Genomic DNA, 20,115 nt, shown 5'->3' on the forward strand with positions numbered 1-20,115 from the left:
TCTAAGGACATGGATTAGTCGAACCATGTCCTGTGGTCTGATGAGACCAAGATAAACTTATTTGGTTCAGATGGTGTCAAGCGTGTGTGGTGGTAACCAGGTGAGGAGTACAAAGAGCTACAGTTCATTGAGGGAACCATGAATGCCAATATGTACTGTGACATACTGAAGCAGAGTATGATCCCCTCCCTTCGGAGACTGGGCCGCAGGGCAGTATTCCAACATGATAACGACCCCAAACACACCTCCAAGACGACCACTGCCTTGCTAAAGAAGCTGAGGGTAAAAGTGATGGACTGGCCAAGCATGTCTCTAGACCTAAACCCTGTTAAGCATCTGTGGGGCATCCTCAAATGGAAGGTGGAGGAGCGCAAGGTCTCTAACATCCACCAGCTCTGTGTTGTCGTCATGGAGGACTGGAAGAGGACTCCAGTGGCAACTTGTGAAGCTCTGGTGAACTCTATTGCCAAGAGGGTTAAGGCAGTGCTGAAAAATAATGCTGGCCACACAACATTTTGACACTTTGGGCCCAATTTGGACATTTTAACTTAAGGGTCTGCTCACTTTTGTTGTCTGCAGTTTAGACATTAATGGCTGTGTGTTGAGTTATTTTGAGGGGACAGAAAATTTACACTGTTATACAAGCTGTACACTCATTACTTTACATTGTAGCAAAGTGTAATTTCAACAGTGTTGTCACATGAAAAGATATAATCTAATATTTACAAAAATGGGGGGGGGGGTGTACTCACTTTTGTGAGATACTGTACACTGCACAGTGCAACACACATGCTATGCAGTGTAGAAAAAAAAACAGGTCACCAGGAGCAAGAGAAAAACATTTTTCTCCATGTCTTCTAAAAAAAAACTTCTATCTCATGATGACTTTTTGTTAAAGCAAGTTTAGTCTGCTTTAAAGCAACCCTGTTCCTACGGGAGAAATGTGAATTAGTACTACCCTTGAAATGGAAAATACCTGTCCAGCAGGTGGCAACTGCAATCTTCACTGTCTCTTAGGACTATGGCTGTGTCTGGCATCCAACACTTTTGTGCATTTACCGCTGTGCACTGTGGTTTCCCCTGCCAGCCCCTACTGTGCCTGAGCTATTATATGTTCCAATTTACTAAGGGTATAATATTTGGTTAAAGATATAGAGACAGAATAAAAGTGAGGGAATAACCCTGCAAAGAGATTAGAGTACAGTTATTGTTCACTGATTATGGTCTTTTCAATTATTTAGAATAATTTTTTTTTTTCGGCAGCAGCGTCTGTAAACACAAGCAAATGAAAATGTTTTTTAGGGAAGGTTAAACATATATCACATACTGTAGATCAGCACGGTTAACTGGGATAAGGCAAAGACAGATATGAGATATGCCATTTGATACTGATTTACTTGATTTGAAATTTTATTGAAAATTTTCTATTCCTGTAGGAAAACAAATTGGCAAAATTGGCAGCACTGCGATATTCAACTACACAACTTTTTTTTCAGGTTAAGACATTTTTGGATGATATTATAGATAAACTTCCTGAGGCATACAACATACCTGATATAACCTCAAAGACGACAGAACGCTCTCCATATATCCTTGTCTGCTTCCAGGAGTGTGAGAGGATGAACTTTCTACTTTATGAGATCAGACGTTCTTTAAAGGAACTTGATCTTGGTCTTAAGGTAATCACCAGATTTTAGCTTTTTTTCAGATTAGTGATCCACCTAAAGAATACCTGCACAATTGAAAAACAATATCAAAACACCCCTGCCCTGGCCTAGATCCAACAGGCAATCTAGGCAGGAGCCTAGGGTTCAGTGAATGCTCAGTGTGCCCAGTTACAACTTCTAATTTCCCACCATAAACCAGGAAAATGGCACAATTGGTCAAAGCAGTAAACCTGCCTATCATTTTATCACAGGTGGAAGCACTTGTAGGCAGTTGGTGTCTGGTGGAGCCATTGCAGTACAGCCAAGCAAAAGGATGGGGGGGGGGGTCTCTGTGTCTTCTGTTTGCCTTCTCAAGTACCAAGCCCAGCCATGTTGAATAAAGAGGGAAGGAGGGAGGCTCACCTAAGTGTAGTATTAAATTAATGTTTAATTGCAAAAAGTAATGCACTTACACATAAGAAGAGTTCAAAGGCATATCTGTGGTTGAAAAGCCCTCCTCGAGTGGTGCCAGCTATCCGGTTTCCCAGCGTTTCAGAGATGTCAGAGCCTGTGCAGGATGTTGAATCCAAGACAGGAAGTGAAGAGGATCCAGGCTGCCTAGTGTGGACTGCATGGAGGGAAATGACGTCACCCGGTGGGCAGGCCTCAGTTTAGGAAGGACAGGAGGCAAGGCTACGCACTTGGAGCATACAGCTCAGCTCCTTCTACTGGCCTGACAGTTACTGTGTACAAGCAGCTTAAATACAATCTGGCCGCGGCCGTGGAACTAGAAGGGCTAGCAGACCATGAATATGTGGAGAACTTAATAAAAACTGATTCAAAACCATATTTATAGCATATATAACTGATAAATGAGCATGAACATTAAAAATAGCTGATACAACAGCATGATTATTAAAAAAATGGAGGGAGGAAGGGGGGCGGGTGGTAAGGAGAAGGAAGAAGGGGAAAAAGGGGGGGGGGGGTGGAGAGGGGGGGGTACATGTTTGACATAAAACATAAAACATATTTAAAAGAGGATATCTAAAAACATATTGGCCTTAAACGGAAAGGACAAGGGCAAGAAAAAACACATGGATCTTCTACAGATATACTCTATGGGATAGTTTACTTACTAATGATCTCAGAACCACCACCAGAAGCAACAAAAAAGTAAAAGTAAGAAAGTATGCTGTCCAAACACTGGTCTATCTTATGCGAGGATTCCTTTCTAAAGGATGTCATTACACCTAAACATAAAGTATCATACCGTAAGGCCAAAAATATTAAAGGAAAAATTACACAGAGTATAATGAAACCATCCTAATCCATACATAGAAACTATATCCCCCTGATACCTCTGGTGGGTGTGTTTCAATGCCGAAAAAAACTCTCCTGACTTGTTAGTTCGTTGAGCATTGTCAAAAAAGCTTCACAGCTAAAGGCAGGACATATACAATGAAAGAATTCCATAATTGCTCTAGTGAGTACGTGGTCTATTGCTTAACCTGTCCATGTAGATTATTATAAGTGGGGAGGACTATCCGTACCCTACGCAACCGCTTTGGTGAGCACAGATGCTTCATTGAACAAGGCTGTGACATGCATAGTGTCCCCAAACACTTTTTAACTAAACATCATCAATCCACAGCAGGCCTAAAAGTGTGGGTGATTGAGCCAATTCCCAATAAATTACCCACTGCAGAACCTTACAAACATTTTTGCCAACAAGAAACGTTCTGGATTTATGCCCTCAATACTCTCACCCCTGGGGGAATCAACGAGGAGATTGAAATTCACACAATATTGTAATATGTATAGTGCATGTAATGCTCAATGTTCTCTGGTGTTTCATTTCTCATGATATCATTCATTATTCCTTACAGCTGACTCTTATGGTCATATATTATTCTGGATATCGCATAGCTTTTTCTTGGGGGTGGTGGTTCTGAGATCATTAGTAAGTAAACTATCCCACAAAGTATATCTGTAGAAGATCCATGTGTTTTTCCTTTCCCTTGTCCTTCCTGTTTAAGGCCAATATGTTTTTAGATATCCTTTTTTAAACATGTTTTATATCAAACATGTGCCCTTGAACTCTTCTTATGTGTAAGTGCATTACTTTGTGCAATTAAACATTAACTTAATACTGCACTTAGGTGCGCCTCCCTCCTTCCCTCTTTTGCATTTCTCACAGAGTATTCCAGATACGCTCTTGGGATGGCTGGCACCTGAACTTTTTGTTATATACTTATGTAGGTATGGACTAACACCTACCTTATTAAGGACAAAATTACCTCTACATATACAAAATTGAACTACTGTGCAGATCTCCCCACTGTTATGTGCTGGGCATATTTTTTCTTTTCAATACCTTCCCATGTTGAATAAAGTCCACCACTTTTCTAGTTTGGCTCATGTGCCCATGATGGCTTTTTTCTCTAAGACCAGCTCGGCAAATTCACAAGAAATTACAATTTCCAAGGATGCCATGACACTGGAGAATATACTAGGCAGGTTATCCAGGAAGGGGTGATTTGTCTTCATCAGAGACCTGTACTTGAATTTACAGATCTGATGAGGAAAAGGGGTGCAACTCCATTTTTGTTATAAAAAAGTGCAATTATCCTTTAATTGACATTTTAAAAAAATACAGCAAACATGTTATAAGCAAAACATTTAATTCAATCTTAAAGCAAGTTTGTGTTTTACACATTAAGCTATTTGTGTTTTTGTTTTCTCAAAATCGAACAATTGGCCCAGTCTCAAGAATATTTCAAAGAAAGCAGGACCAATTTGTTCATCAAATGAAATGCCATTTTACTGATAATGTTCTACCGTGAAGTCTTTCTGGGCTGAGAAATAATTATGCAGAAAAACACTTTTGATTTATGCACTCCTCCTGAGCATACAAGACACTTTATCTGAAATACTCTAGGTGTTGTTACTGCTTAATATTCCTTTTAGTAAATGAGTTATGTGTCTGCTGAAAGCTGAGGGTTGAGCATTGTTCAGGCATCAACTTTCGGCACCCTGTGTATTTCTGGGAAAAAGAGAGAACGCTCTTTACCATTTATCATGTCATCGTATCACAGTTCCTATCTGAAAAGCAAATAGCTCGCTGATGTTTTCTTTTGTTAGGGTGAACTGGCAATCTCTTCCGAAATGGAGCAACTACAGTCAGCTCTGTTTTTCGATACTGTTCCTGAAACGTGGACGAAGCTGGCATACCCATCAACCTACAATTTGGCTCAGTGGTAAGTTGGGGACAACAGAGCCAAAGGGCCAATAAAGTGTAATCAACTAAGTTGTACACTAAAAGACAACTCTGATCAGTGCAAACATTACCAGAAAATGTATATAATATCAAGTTATGTGCATTTTCTTTTTCTTAGTCTGACTTGCATTCACTATGCTCTCAAACAGCATAAGAGACCTCTAATAAAAAAAAAAAAAAAAAAATGTGTGGATCAAGCATGTATATAAAATACATAATAAATAATGGCAACTATGTGGTCCAGGAGAGAGGAGAGAGATCCGGGCTGTCACGTGAGCGCCAGGAGACGCTCTGATATAAGCTACAAATCGGCATCTTATTTATATAGATTAGACACTGGGACACATATATTTTATAACAGAGGGGATGGGATGAATAGATTATAGTTTTTAAAGCAGCAGTACGGGAGGGGCGGGCGGTGTCTCGAGCTGACAGGCAGGGAGGGAGGGGGGATATGAGGACAGAGAATGACAGAGCAGGGCTGCGGATGACGGAAGCATGTAAACTGACCACGGTGTCAGGGCTCAGCAGCCATGATAAACCATGGTCAGTTTACAGGGGGAAGGCAGAACCAGGCAGAATCAGCCAGTTTTTAAGGTTATACAGGGAGCCAAATGACACAGCACAAGCACAACAACTTGAGACTGGAATTAAAGCAATAATTACCATAAATAGGTCAGTACTGAAGTTCACAAGTCTTGCCACCACATACAGCTGACCCTAAAATATGCTCTCCTAGTCCTACAACAGAAATATCCCTGTATATGAAAGGGAATGGAAACTTTTCTTCATAAAACATCATTAGTTCATTAAATGCATAAAATTCAATATTTGAACTCCAGCGTATACATTACTTTTTTTCCTATTGAATGCATCATTTTCTCAAAAAATTTCAACAGCAATGAATTATACACAACTTATCTTGTAATTCAAAGCCTTAGAAAAGTTTACCTAATAGGTTCTCTATCCTAAAGCAGAGCTCCACCCAAAAGGTGAAGCTCTGCTTGCTTGCTTCCTCCCCCAGCTGCCACATTGGGCACCTTTCAGGGGGAGGGGGAGCGGGTACCTAAGGCGAGGTCCTCTTAAAGTTCGGCCCCCCTTCTCCTTCCACCACCGCAGAGCCATTCAAAAAGTGCAGCGTGCAAGCTTCCCTTGTGAGGAATGGCGGCGGAAGCACCTGAGAGACGATTAAAAATTGTCTGGGGTGCCAACATCGCAGGATCCCTGGACAGGTAAGTGTCCTATAATTAGAAGTCAGCGGCCACAGTATTTGTAGCCGTTGACTTTTAATTTTTTGGTGGGGGGCTGGAGCTCCACTTTAATAAAATATATTTAAAATTTCTGCTGATTTGATGTTTAAACAACAATAATATAGTTTAAAATAAACATATTACAGCCAGGGTGATATGTTATGCACATCGGAGTGTAATGGAAACTCAGATATAGAGGTTGCTTTACTAAAAGGCAAATAGGCTATTCACTTTGCAAGGGCATTTTCCCAGAGTTTGGTGAATGTGGTGAAGTTGCGCTATGCAAAGATTACCTAATCACATGCATGGAAAATATAAAACAGCATTTTTGCTTACACAATTGGATGATAGAAGTCAGCAGAGCTTCAACTCATTCACTAAACTCTGGGGCAAATTATTTTGCAAAGTAAACAGTTTATTTGCTTTTAGTAAATCAACCTAATACAGGCGGTGACTTACAAACGACTCCTACTTACAAACGGAGGGAGACAACAGGAAGTGAGAGGAAATCTACCCCTAGGAAGGGAAATTCTCTCTTGTAAGAGTTAATATGGGAAAAGGGTGTCTCTACTGATGTTTTATCACCAATCCTTGTTTCCTTAATAACCCCAAATTTTCAAAATCCAATTGTCATTGGGACAGAAAGTGAGATGAAATCTTCTGAACAGGGGCACAGACAGCAAAACAAATGTTACAGGGGTGATAACCCTTCCCTATGTTATCCAAAAAGCTTGCCTGGAGCTAAACTTAAAAAATGTACCTGTTCCAACTTACAAACAGATTCAACTTAAGAACAAGCCTACAGTCCCTATCTTGTTTGTAACCCGGGAACCGCCTGTAGTGTCAATATCTTCAAAGATTCAATGGATTCATTTTTTTGGCTAAAAAAGAGATTTAACTGCAGTTAGTTGCTTTTCGTCTCTTTTCATGTACTCACAGTTTAGTTACACATGTTTTACTGAAATTGATTTTAAATGAGCATTATTTTTATTGCAGATAATGACTTTCAAATAATCTAGAATTTATCTTGCTTTCTCATTGCCTGCGCTGTGGTTTTAGACAATATTTTCAAAAGTGAATAATTGAATCCCACATCTTAAAATGGATCTGTCTAAAATGCACTAAAGATTATCTGTACTGTAATTGTTTTGAAAATTATACTGATTTAAACAAAAAAATCATGTAAATGAAAATGTAAGTACAGACCCAAAATTTAAAAGTGGCAATTTGTTTTTTTTTAATGCCACAGGAAAGCTGTATGTTTTTTTTCTGAAATTACATGCATTTTTTTATATTTACAACATCACACTACACTGTATTATATACTGTGTACACTGCATGAAGTGTATTAGAAACTATACACCATCGAATGCACTGTATATATAGGCTACACTGAATGCAGGGATGGAGGTCCAAAGCATGCAGGTCGCGTGCGTGTCCTATCATCTACACTCTCTATGTTATTTTTTGATTTTTCTCTCGTGCTGAGCTGCTCCAGCGGCCAATAGTCTTCTTCGCTTGTAATAGGCTTTGGGAGTTTTTCGACAAAATGAGTGAGCTGGATGTACCGCCATGCATCAATCGTCATTAATTCAGTGTCTATTCTTAATTCGTGATAAGTGTTTTACCCTTCTTAATTATATCTTTCAATTGTGCATTTCCTTTTTTTATCCAATTCCCTCCCACTACCCTCATCCCCGGTTCAAAAAATTTGTTGTCCTTCAAATATATCAAGGGTGAATTGTAGTCCCAGTTATTCTGTAAGTGAATCCTATCCCAGATTTTTAGTGTATTACGTGTTAACTTGAGTGTATTTGGACCCAATGTTCTGTGTGATGGAGGGTTCCATATTATGTGCCCCAGCTGTGTATTACTCATACTATTCTCAATATTGACCCATCTCTTATCTGAAACCTCCCTTGCCCATTCCATCACCCGTGAAAGTGCCACTGCGTTGTAATATTTTTTGAAATCCGGGATGGCTAAGCCACCCTGTTTTTTCCCCCTGCTCAGTACTGTAAATGCTATTCGCGTTTTTTTGCCACACCAGACAAAGTTCATTATTATCCCTCTTAAAGCTCTCATGTAAGATTGTGGGAGAGGAATTGGAAGCATCTGAAACTTATAGAGAATTTTTGGAGCTAACACCATTTTTACTGTATTAATGCACCCAATCCAAGAGAGAGGACGCATTGATATTTTTTAAATTTCCTTCTTAATCTCATCTAACAAAGGGATATAGTTTATTAGGTATATTTTCCTCAAAGAGTTAGTCAAATGAACTCCTAGGTATTTTATATCCTTTCTCCATGGAAAATTGAATTCTTTAAGAAGTTTAGCTTCTTTCTGTTTAGATACATTTATACTTAAGATTTCAGATTTGCTGAGATTGATTTTAAAGTTTGACATGTCACCATATTTTTTTAATATCTCCAGCAAATTTGGAATAGTAATCCTTGGATTAGTGATGTAGAAGAGCACATCATCGGCAAACGCCACGAGTTTGTGCTCCTCAGCCCCTATCTTAATCCCACTGATATCTGGGTTATTTCGGGCAGAAGCCAACAGGGGTTCCACAGTTAATACAAATAAGAGGCGTGACAAAGGGCACCCCTGTCTAGTTCTGTTCTCCATTGTAAATGGTAAAGAAGAGACCCCGTTCACCTTAACAGACGCAGGGGGGTGGTTATATAGTACTTTTATCCATTTGATCAGTCTTTGTCCTACTCCCATTACTTCCAATGTTTTTATCATGAGTCCCCAGTCTACCCTGTCAAATGCTTTTTCAGCATCCATCGACAGGAATAGTCCTGGGGACCCATTAGAATTAATAGACTCCAGGAGAAGCAATGAACGAACTCCATTGTCCCTCCCTTCTCTTCCTGGTATAAACCCTACCTGGTCCGGGTGCACCAAGGTAGTCATCTTTTCTTTCAGCCTCCTTGCTAGGACCTTAGCGTAAAGCTTAGTGTCTGCATTCAATAAGGCAATGTAACTGGAGCAAAGCGTACTGTTCTTACCCTCTTTTAAAATCACCCCATTCCCACCCCCCCTCTCCAAGGCCGTAGTTCAGCCCTAAATCTGCAGATGAGATTACAAGCGGATCCCATCCTATGCACTTCCTCTCCTAGGGTGCGACTCCGATCGCGACTGCCCGTGCCTCCGCCCCTCCCCCCCCCCCCCCAGAAAAGGGGGGGCAGGAGTGGACAAGCAAAGATGACCTGAAATTCCCCCAAGAACCTCTTAGCCCACACGCTGCATCTTATCTATGTGAATTAGACCCCCCCCCCAACTCCCTTCCCACCCAAGCTTCAATTGAATATGTTCAAAGTCTAGTAGTGACCCTTTTATAATTACTGAAAGTGTCCATCTCTCACTTTTAAGGTCTTTTAAACTTTTAAACTTCTATCTAGGGATATTTGGAACAGGAATGTCTAGGTTTTTGCAGAAGTCATGGAGATCTTCCAGGAACCTCAATCTGATTGTTCTTCCTTCTCTCTGAACTATTAAAGATTTTGGGAACCCCCAGCTATATTTGATGTTAGCCGTCCTCAGTTGTTCCAGCAGGGGTTTTAGTTGCCGTCTCTGCGCCAAAGTTCCTGCTGATAGGTCGGAAAATATTTGTAGTTCCGTACTCTCAAATTGTACTGGAGGGGCTCCTGTAAGTTTGTTCCATATCTTGGCTTTATTTTCATATAAGTGAAACTTAATGATGACATCCCTAGGTGTTTCCTGTCTCAGATTTGGGGGTTTCCTGACCCTGTGCACACGGTCTATCTTTAGGTCCTCATCAACCCTTCTATCCAAGATTGGGTTAAAAAAAATTTCATTTTAGACACCAGATCTTCTCTTTGTTGTTTCGGTAGAGCTCTAATTCTGAGATTTTGACGACGACTTTGGTTTTCTTGCTCTTCCAGCTTGTATAGTATGTCTCGATGATCATTTTGCATTTTTCTCATTTGTGTTTTTTAAATCTATTATTTCTTGGGCCTGTTTTCCTGTTATTTCCTCTGCTTCCTCTACTCTCCTCAATAAATGGCCCATATCCACCCTTACATTCGAAATCTCCATTTTGATCGAATTTTCTAATTTAGTAAACATTTCCAGCATTTCCGATTTCGTTGGAATTAGTGCCATGTTTCTTTGTTCTTCCATTTTGCTGAGATCGAGTTCTCCCTCCTGGTCCAACTCTTCCCTGGATTTTTCTCCTTGATTCACTTTATGTTTCTCCTGCTCTTTCTTTTTTTCTTTTGTGCCTGTTTGCTTTTTTTCCAGTCCAGGACTTTTTGAACTAGCGTCCTTAAGATATTTCTGGATTGTGCTAGTATTTAAGCTCTCTTTTGGGGTCTTAGGTTCTGTTGCTTTTTATGATCGACCTCTCGTGTTCCCTTTTTGTTATTTTCTTTTCCCTCCACTTATTCTATATTTTCAAAAATGTCAGAAAGTGGTGAGTAGGAGTTCAAGTAGTTTCACCCCTTTAATATCACTAGTCACGTCCCATTTACCCCAACTATGAGGGGCAAAGCGGAAGGGGGAACAGTTCCGTAGGAGCTTACTGAGCACTACTGGAATCTTTAAACTTAGGTCATTTATGGCGAGATGGCCCACAATCCCACAATTTAAGTCCACTTCACTGAATATGTTTAATATAATGGTCTAATCATGTGAGATAATTTGGAGAACAAGACCTCAAACACAAGGCACCAACTGAACACCATCCAGGAAAAATGCAATGACCCACGGGGGAGCCGTAGGGTCCGCACTATGTGGTATAAAAACAATTTTATGATTACATTCACTTTTCTGGCCTTTCATTCCTCCTGGCAATAAAAATCCGTTTTGTCTTTCAAAGTCCACTAAACTTTTCCCTGGTCTTTATTATAGCAACCTTCAAAAAAAAAAAAAAGGATAGCGCAGATTTGCGGTTCAGCGTATTCGTTCAGGCCCCATTAACACAGTAAAATGTCCTCAGTGTGTTGCAAGACTTATCTGTGCGCCACATGATTTATCAGTCCAACAGTATGTTAATATGTATTGGTATATAGAAGTTAATATATGGCCCTCCTCGAAGAACCGCTGATGCAAAAGAGCAGGAATGCAGGAAAACAGGACGAAGCTTCACTCCGTCTTCCGGGGTCTATAACCTTATATCATTATACCATCCGTATATCAGCATACCATGCATGTCTAGTTATGCTTTATTAAAGGAAGAGGTATAACATATAATCCAGTTAGCAAGTCTCTTAACAGGTCTCTAGTATATTTATATTTATATATAAATTGCAATGGCTCTAGATATTAGTGGGTTAAGTTCATACCTGGGGAGGGCTTCTTCCCAGAACCTTACCCTCCCAAGTAGATCTGATCCAGCCGTTTAGAATGCTGTACAGTGCTGAATAGCTCCGTTGCCAAGCTCCAGCGACGTCGTGGCTTGCTTGCTGCTCGCACTTTCTGGGTAAGGACCCTCTGCTCACTTTCCCCTCTTCAGACAAGGGTCAGTTTGGGAACACTCAAATGAGAAAGACATGGAAGATCCGGGGGGGGTAATGCTATGTGCGGATAGGCTCCGACCGGTCCCAGCAGGGGTGCAAGTAGCTTTACCGCTTCTTTAGCCAGTAATGTGCCTTTAGATGCTAATGCTCTCTTCCCGCTGGGTCCGGATCCAACACCGTCACCCTCCGCTCTTAGTGTGGGGCTCTCACCCTGCGCTGCATCCTCTGGTTCTTCCGAGCCACCTGCACTCCCTCACACCGGTGCCGCCATCAGGCCCCTCCCCCAGCTCTGACGCATCACGTCAGCATCACGCAATGGTTTTGCAATTACAATTTTTGATATAATATTTCACAGCAGGGCCTGCACCCAACAAGAGTAACTGTGAGGAGTTAGTGTTCTGCCACCAAAGACCCAATTTTTCTGCCCCTTATTAACAGGGCCGTGTAATTACAATTTTTGATATAATATCTCACAGCAGGGCCTGTTTCTGCACCCAGAAAAAGTAACTTGAAGAGTTACAGTGTTACAGTGTTCTGGCACCACCAACACCTAAGGCCCAATTTTTCTGCAGAGTATATAGGGCAGGCCATATAGTATATACAGTATCTCACAAAAGTAAGTACACCCCTCACATTTTTGTAATTATTTTATTATATCTTTTCATGTGACAACACTGAAGAAATTACACTTTGCTACAATGTAAAGTAGTGAGTGTACAGCTTGTATAACAGTGTAAATTTGCTGTCGCCTCAAAATAACTCAACACATAGCCATTAATGTCTAAACCGCTGGCAACAAAAGTGAGTACACTCTTAAGTGAAGATGTCCAAATTGGGCCCTATTAGCCATTTTCCCTCCCGGTGTCATGTGACTTGTTAGTGTTACAAGGTCTCAGGTATAGGGAGCAGGTGTGGTAAATTTGGTGTTATCGCTATCACTCTCTCATAATCGTCACTGGAAGTTCAACATGGCACCTTATGGCAAAGAACTCTGAGGATCTGAAAAAAAGAATTGTTGCTCTACATAAAGATGGCCTAGGCTATAAGAAGATTGCCAAGACCCTGAAACTGAGCTGCAGCACAGTGGCCAAGACCATACAGTGGTTTAACTGAAGACAAGCAAACTAAGGACATGGATTTCTGGAACCATTTCCTATGGACTGATGAGATCAAGATAAGCTTATTTGGTTCAAAAGGTGTCAAGTATGTGTGGCGGCAACCAGGTGAGGAGTACAAAGACATGTGTGTCTTAGCTACAGTCAAGCATGGTGGTGGAATTGTCATGGTCTGGGGCTGCATGAGTGCTGTCGGCACTGGGGTGCTACAGTTCATTGAGGGAACCATGAATTCCAACATGTACTATAACATACTGAAGCAGAGCATGATCCCCTCCCTTTGGAGCCTGGGTCGCAGGGCAGTATTCCAACATGATAACTACCCCAAACACACCTCCAAGATGACCACTGCCTTGCTAAAGAAGCTGAAGGTAAAGGTGATGGACTGGCCAAGCATGTCTCCAGACCTAAACCCTATTGAGCATCTGTGGGGCATCCTCAAATAGAACGTGGAGGAGGTCTCTAACATCCACCAGCTCCGTGATGTTGTCATGGAGGAGTGAAAGAGGACTCCAGAGGCAACCTGTGAAGCTCTGATGAACTCCATGTCCAACAGGGTTGGAAAATAATGGTGGCCACACAAAATTTTGACACTTTGGGCCCAATTTGGACATTTTCACTTAGGGGTGTACTCACTTTTGTTGCCTGCGGTTTAGACATTAATGGCTGTGTGTTGAGTTATTTTGAGGGGACAGCAAATTTACACTGTTATACAAGCTGTACACTCACTACTTTAAAGGGTAGCAAAGTGTCATTTCTTCCGTGTTGTCACATGAAAAGATATAATAAAATATTTACAAAAATGTGAGGGGTGTACTCACTTTTGTGGGATACTGTATACTGCTGTTCAGAGTATATAGTGCTTGGGGGCCTAGGGTACCCCCACGTAATTTTTTTCAAATTTTGGTGCAGGGTTCCCCTTAATGTCCATACCAGGACTGAAGGGTCTGATATGGATTTTGGGTGGACAACCACGCCATTTTATTGGAATTTTTGGTGTGGGGTTCCCCTTAATATTCAAACCAGACTCAAAGGGCCTGGTAATGGACTGGGGGGAGGGGGGACCCACGCTGTTTTTTCAATGATTTTTATCTATATTGCCGGGATCCGACAATACATTACAGCCGCGAGCAGTTTTAAGTTAAAAATTATCCTTTAGAAATGTAATTTTGCTGTGGTACTGTTATAAATATGGGAAAGATGCGCTACTTTACAGGCAGACTAAGGAGACCCCCAGGCACGATATTTCAAGGAATATTTCATTTTTATTGTTTCACTTTAAGCATTGTTAAAATCACTGCTCCCGAAAAAACTGAAGTTTTTAAAACCTTTTTTTTGCAAAACTTTTTTTATGGCAATAACATGCATATAAGCCTTTAACCGCTTCAGCCCCGGAAGATTCTACCCCCTTCCTGACCAGAGCACTTTTTGCGATTCGGCACTGCGTCGTTTTAACTGACAATTGCGTGGTCGTGCGACGTTGCACCCAAACAAAATTGAGGTTAACGTAACATAACTTCGCTTCGCTCAGCCGTGCCATTCTGCAGCAGCAAAACTGCGGCGGCTGGTCAGCAAGTGGTTAAAATTAGCAATTTTGATTTTTCATGTTCGTGTCCCATAGACTTTAACGGTGTTTGTGCGTTCGCACAAATTTTTTGCCTGTTCACATGTTCTGCTGCAAACCGAACCAGGAGGTGTCCGGCTCATCCCTAGTCACCAGTATGGTATTTGTAAGAATAAATCACATCCCCTTTCAAGCGTATCTTCTCCAGAGAGAATAAGTTCAGTGCTCGCAACCTTTCTTCATAACTAATATCCTCCAGTCCCTTTATTAGCTTTGTTGCTCCATTTCCAGTACATCCTTCCTGAGGACTGGTGCCCAGAACTCGACAGCATACTCCAGGTGAGGCCGGACTAGAATCTTGTAGCGTTTTGCCACCCAAATGCATTATTTTACATTTTTCTACATTAAACCTAATTTGCCATGTAGTTGCCCACCCCATTAATTTGTTCAGATCTTCTTGCAAGGTTTCCACATCCTGCGAAGAAGTTTTTGCCCTGCTTAGCTTAGTATAGCCGCAAATACAGAGATTGAACTGTTTACCCCATTCTCCAGGTGGTTTATGAACAAATTAAATAGGATTGGTCCCAGCACAGAACCCTGGGGGAACTCACTATCCACCCCTGACCATTCCGAGTACTCCCCCATTTATCACCACCCTCTGAACTCGCCCTTGTAGCCAGTTTTCAATCCATGTAGTCACCCTATTGTCTATGCCAACAGACCTTACTTTGTACAGTAAATGTTTATGGGGAACTGTATCAAATGCTTTTGCAAAATCCAGATACACCACGTCTACCGGCCTTCCTTTATCTAGATGGCAGCTCACCTCCTCATAGAAGGTTAATAGATTGGTTTGGTAAGAATGATTCTTCACAAATCCATGCTGATTACTGCTAATGATACTGTTTTCATTACTAATATCTTGTATATAGTCCCTTATCATTCCCTCCAAGAGCTTGCATACTATTGATGTTAGGCTAACTGGTCTGTAATTCCCAGGGATGTATTTTGGCTCTTTTTAAATATCTGTGCTTTTCTCCAAACAGCTGGTACCATTCCAGTCAGTAGACTGTCAGTAAAAATTAGGAACAATGGTCTGGCAATTACTTGACTGAGTTCCCTAAGGACCCTGGGGTGCTAGCCATCTGGTCCCGGTGACTTATTAATGTTAAGTTTTCCAAGTCCATTTCTAATTCTGTCCTCTGTTAGCCATGAGGGTGCTTCCTGTGATGTGTCATGAGGATAAACACTGCAGTTTGGGTTACTGAAGCCCCCCGATTCCCTTGAGAAGACTGAGGAGAACAATAAATTCAATACCTTCGCTAACTCCCCATCCTTTGTAACCAGATTTCCTTCCTCATTCTTTATGGGGCCAATATGGTCTGTCCTCCCTTTTTTACTGTTTATATACTTAAAGAATTTCTTCTGATTTTTTTGCTCTCCTCCACTATGTGTCTTTTGTGTTCTATCTTAGCCGCCCTAATTGCACCCTTACATTTCTTGTTGCATTCTTTGAAAAGTCTGAATGCTGATGATGATCCCTCAGCCTTGTATTTTTTTTAAAGGCCTTCTCCTTTGCTTTTATATGCATTTTTTTACATTGGAGTTAAGCCATCCAGGACTTTTGTTCACTCTTTTAAATGTATTTCCCAATGGGATGCGCTGGCTAATGCCCTTACTTAATATGCTTTGCATGGAAATTTGTTGTTTTATATTGTAGGCCTGTAATTCTCAGGAATAACTCACTTAAATCTGTCCAAACAAGAGTCTAGTAGACAGAGGTGTAGCTTGATGCATGTGGGCCCCGATGCAAAAGTTGACCTAGGGCCCCCCACTACCATCCACTGCTTCTACCATGCACCAAGATATGATAGCTGTATGATGGCTGTCTCTCTCCTGCTTCTGGCTGCTTGTGCACATACAGTGGGGGCTCACACTCTGAAAGCCGTGGGCTTGTATGTAAAAGAGGAAACTATAAGGGCCCAACCTGGGCTGGATGGACCCTCAGACTTTCAGATTCACAGACAAGCCTACTGCTTTCAACCAGCAGCTCAGAGTGTGGCCTTCCTCCCCCACTGTGTGTGCACGAGCAGGGCTGAGCAGAGGCGGGAGGAGGGTACTGTACTGGGCTGGACAGTGGGTTGTTTAGAGAGATCACCACTAAGGGATATCACACCTTTCTTTTCTGTTTCAATAATTTTTATATTCGAGTTTAACAAGTAGCCAACATGCAATAGTTGCACCCACGCAGGGGCTTGCATTGACAGTTATCACACAAGTTAGCCAAAGAACAACCAAAAGAAATCATGTAAACATAGAGGATAAAATGAGAACTAACACAGCAGTAGAGGATAGGCCGGTTTCATAAGGCCTCCAGGGGTCCTGAGAAGGTTCCCCAAGCCAGTGGGGCATCCCCTGGTCCCCCCAATACCCATACAGTGGTACCATATACAGCCTATACAGATCTGAGGAGAGAGGCAAACTGGAACTCTGGAGAAACTAAAGCAGAAAGGTGGCGCTAAAGAAAGTGGGAGTGCGCACCTGACAGGAAAGAAGCCAATGAAGGCCAAGAAAAGCAGGAAAGGAATGGTTGAGAAACACTGGTCTAATTAATGTATGTTGCTTAGAACAGGTCAGCCTCAACCTGAATCGGTATTCTCATGCTACTATCCCCATACACCACTCCTGGTCCTGGTTATTTTCTAGGTCTGGACTAGTGTCCCTTTGAGCAGCATTGTGCTACACAAATTAATTTCTATAGTTGGGAAGATAAATGAGAGTTTATTAAAAGACCACATAGAAAAGTTGCTAGAAAATTATATTTTAAGCAAAAATCAGGATGGATTCATGAAAAACCGAAGTTGTCAAACAGATCTGATTTCTTTTTATGAGGAGGTAAGCAAAAACTTAGACAAAGAAGTTGCTGTGGATATAGTTTACTTGGATTTGACAGTTCCCCACATACGGCTAATGTTATTAGTGGTGTACCTCAAGGTTCAGTGTTGGGACCCTTACTTTTAAACATATTTATAAATGATATAGGGTCTGGGATAAAAAGTACCATTTCAGTGTTTGCAGATGGCACCAAGCTATGCAGTGGAATAACCATTACTGCACAAGATGTCTCCAACTTGCAAGCTGATTTCAATGCACTATTTAATTTGGGCAACTAAGTGGCAAATGAGATTTATTGTTGATAAATATAAGTTATGCACTTGGGGCCCAAGAACATGCATGTTTCGCACATGCTAGAGGAGAACAGCTGGGGGAGTCAATGGCAGAGAAAGATTTGGGTGTTCTGGTAGACCATAGACTTAATAATAGCATGCAAGGGGGATATGATCGACATGTATAAGACCCCTTTCACACCAAGGCGCTTCAAAAACGCCCTAAAATGCCTTAGCGTTATTACCACGTTTTTACAGCGTTTTAGGGGCGTTAGCGTTAAAATTAACGCAACGCTGCAGGCGTTTTATCAGCGTTTTTCAAGCGTTATTGAAGCATGTGTTATTGATGCTATCTTTCTGCTTGCATGTTTATCCTTTGTGATATCATGTAAAACAAGCAGTGTCTTGTAAAGTAACAAGCAGTGTCTTGTTTTACTTCAAATCTTCATTTTTCTGGGATTAATTCTTTTTTTTGGCACTTTAGTTTTGTTTTTTTGGCACTTTGATGGTCTGTTTAATCATTCTGACCTTCCCACAAGCTCAGTCCTGTTCTTGTAGATCTCTCTTTTCTGCTTGCATGTTTACTTTTTTGTGAGATCGTGTGAATTTTCTACAGCTCAGTGCGGATTATAGGCGTTTTTACAGCGTTTTCAATTCATTTCAATGGAGAGGGGCATTTTTGAAGCGCTTTTTTCAACGCCCAAAAGCTGCTCCAAAGATGCTGCTTGCAGGACTTTTCTCAACGCCCCGCCAGCGCAACGCCTCAGCGTGAAAGGGTCCATTGAGATACATGGGGAGAATTTTATGAGCGTTTTATGAGCGTTATTTTTAGCGCTAAAACGCTGCAAAAACGCCTTGGTGTGAAAGGGGTCTAAATACAAAAAAACTCCACATATGGCAAGGCTTCTTCACAGTGAGAGCTGTGAAAATGTGGAATAGACTTCCTCCTTCCTGGTTCTGGCCAGGTCAGTAGATTGTTTAAAAAAAGGCTTGGATACATTCCTCAATGCACATAATGCACATAATATAACTGGATATTAATATTTAGAGGTAATAACTACAGGCGTAGTTGATTCAGGGACTATCCGATTGCCTCCCGGGGGATTAGGAAGGATCTCCCCCCCCACTGGAGTGAATAGGATCATGCTTTATTGGTGGTTTTTGCCTTCCTCTGTATCAACTGTGGGTATAGAATTGTGTATATGATGGTTTTCAATATATTTTTCTTTTTGGTTGAACTAGATGGACTAGGGTCTTTTTTCAACCTCACTATGTAATTGTATAACATCCTTATCCTTTTTTCCCTTGCCTTGCCAGTCTAAGACCTTTTCTTTCTAATCTGCCTCTTTACCTTCCCTACCTTTTCTACCCAAGCCACATTCAATCCCTGGCTTTGTATTTTCTTTTGAAATCCAGCCATCACTGACACAGCCTCAGCCAAAAGGTTTTAGACCTTGCTGGTTCAATATCATTTGGTGAACTCATGTTGCAATAAGCATCCCATCAAAGAATCTTATACTTTCTACCTGAAACCCCATAATACATTTTCTAGTATTGACCACATTTTCATATAAAACACCTCTATTCCCTCGGTAATGTATGCATCTGTAGCATCCTCGTCCTAGAATAGGACTACAGGTAAATTTAGTTATGCTGGGTGGTAGCCAGCCTGGCTAATTTGTAGTGTTTAGTTTTCAAATGACTTCTGTCCTAATCCTGTTTAGCTGTGGTTTTCCCTTTTGTCAGTAGGTGGTGCTGTTGCCTTTGACATTAGTGTGATGAGCTACAGTGAGTTCAGGTTATGGATAAACATACCTCTCTCAGCCAATCATATTTGCTGCTGTGCATGCTGGGAAAAGGTATTTGTTTCGGATGGAGTCAGGTGATCGAAGTCTTCCCGCCCAGGGCTATGGCCTGGTGGACGAGTGTGGAGCAGCTTCTGGCTGATAGGCCTGAAGCCTGAGGCCTATCCAGGTGGTTTCCTGGCTGCTGGGCCTCTTCCTATTCCGTGGCGCTGTTTCTTCAATTCCTCCTCGGCGAGCGGCGAGCGGCCCCGTTGTCTTCTGGGACATGTGTGTGTCCCAGGAAACAACGGGGCCATTCACAAAGCGCCGTGCGGCTCGCGCATGCGCCGTAGGAAACGGACAGTGAAGCCTGTTTCCCTTAGTTAGGATGGCGGTGCCGGCAGCTGATCCAGTGGACGGATCGGCCTAGGGGGGCCGACATTGCGGGCTTGCTGGACAGGTAAGTGTCCTTATTAAAAGTCAGCAGCTACACTGTTTGTAGCTGCTGACTTTAAAAAAAAAAAACGGCCGGAACACTCTTTGGGTGCTGCTGAGTTTATTCTCCAAGGACCAAGTAGCATTTGTGCCAGGCAGACAGGTGGGAGACAATGTTTGCAAGATGTATTTCCTGCTTTATGTTGTACAAAAAAGGAAATGTCCCTTAATGCTTCTCTCCTTACCTATTTCAAAAGGCGTTCCAACTCTCCTAGTTGGGATTACTTACACTTTGGGGTTGATTTACTAAATGCAAAAAAACTTTGCACTACAAGTGCACTTGAAAGTGCAGTCGCTGTAGATCTGAGGGGAAGATCTGAAATGA

The 20,115-nt window shown here is 41.6% G+C and overlaps 1 protein-coding gene across 1 annotated transcript in view; it reads left to right on the plus strand.

The window, feature by feature from the left end:
- Positions 1-20,115, plus strand: part of LOC141148076 (dynein axonemal heavy chain 11-like) — a 1,034,097-nt gene that overhangs the window by 954,405 nt on the left and 59,577 nt on the right. Inside the window, exons 83-84 of the mRNA XM_073635228.1 lie at positions 1,497-1,679; positions 4,788-4,903. Of these exons, the coding sequence (XP_073491329.1) occupies positions 1,497-1,679; positions 4,788-4,903 (299 nt within the window). The remainder of the gene's footprint in view (positions 1-1,496; positions 1,680-4,787; positions 4,904-20,115) is intronic.

The sequence above is a fragment of the Aquarana catesbeiana genome, linkage group LG06, assembly GCF_042186555.1.
Source record: "Aquarana catesbeiana isolate 2022-GZ linkage group LG06, ASM4218655v1, whole genome shotgun sequence".
In the NCBI taxonomy this organism is placed as follows: Eukaryota; Metazoa; Chordata; class Amphibia; order Anura; family Ranidae; genus Aquarana; species Aquarana catesbeiana.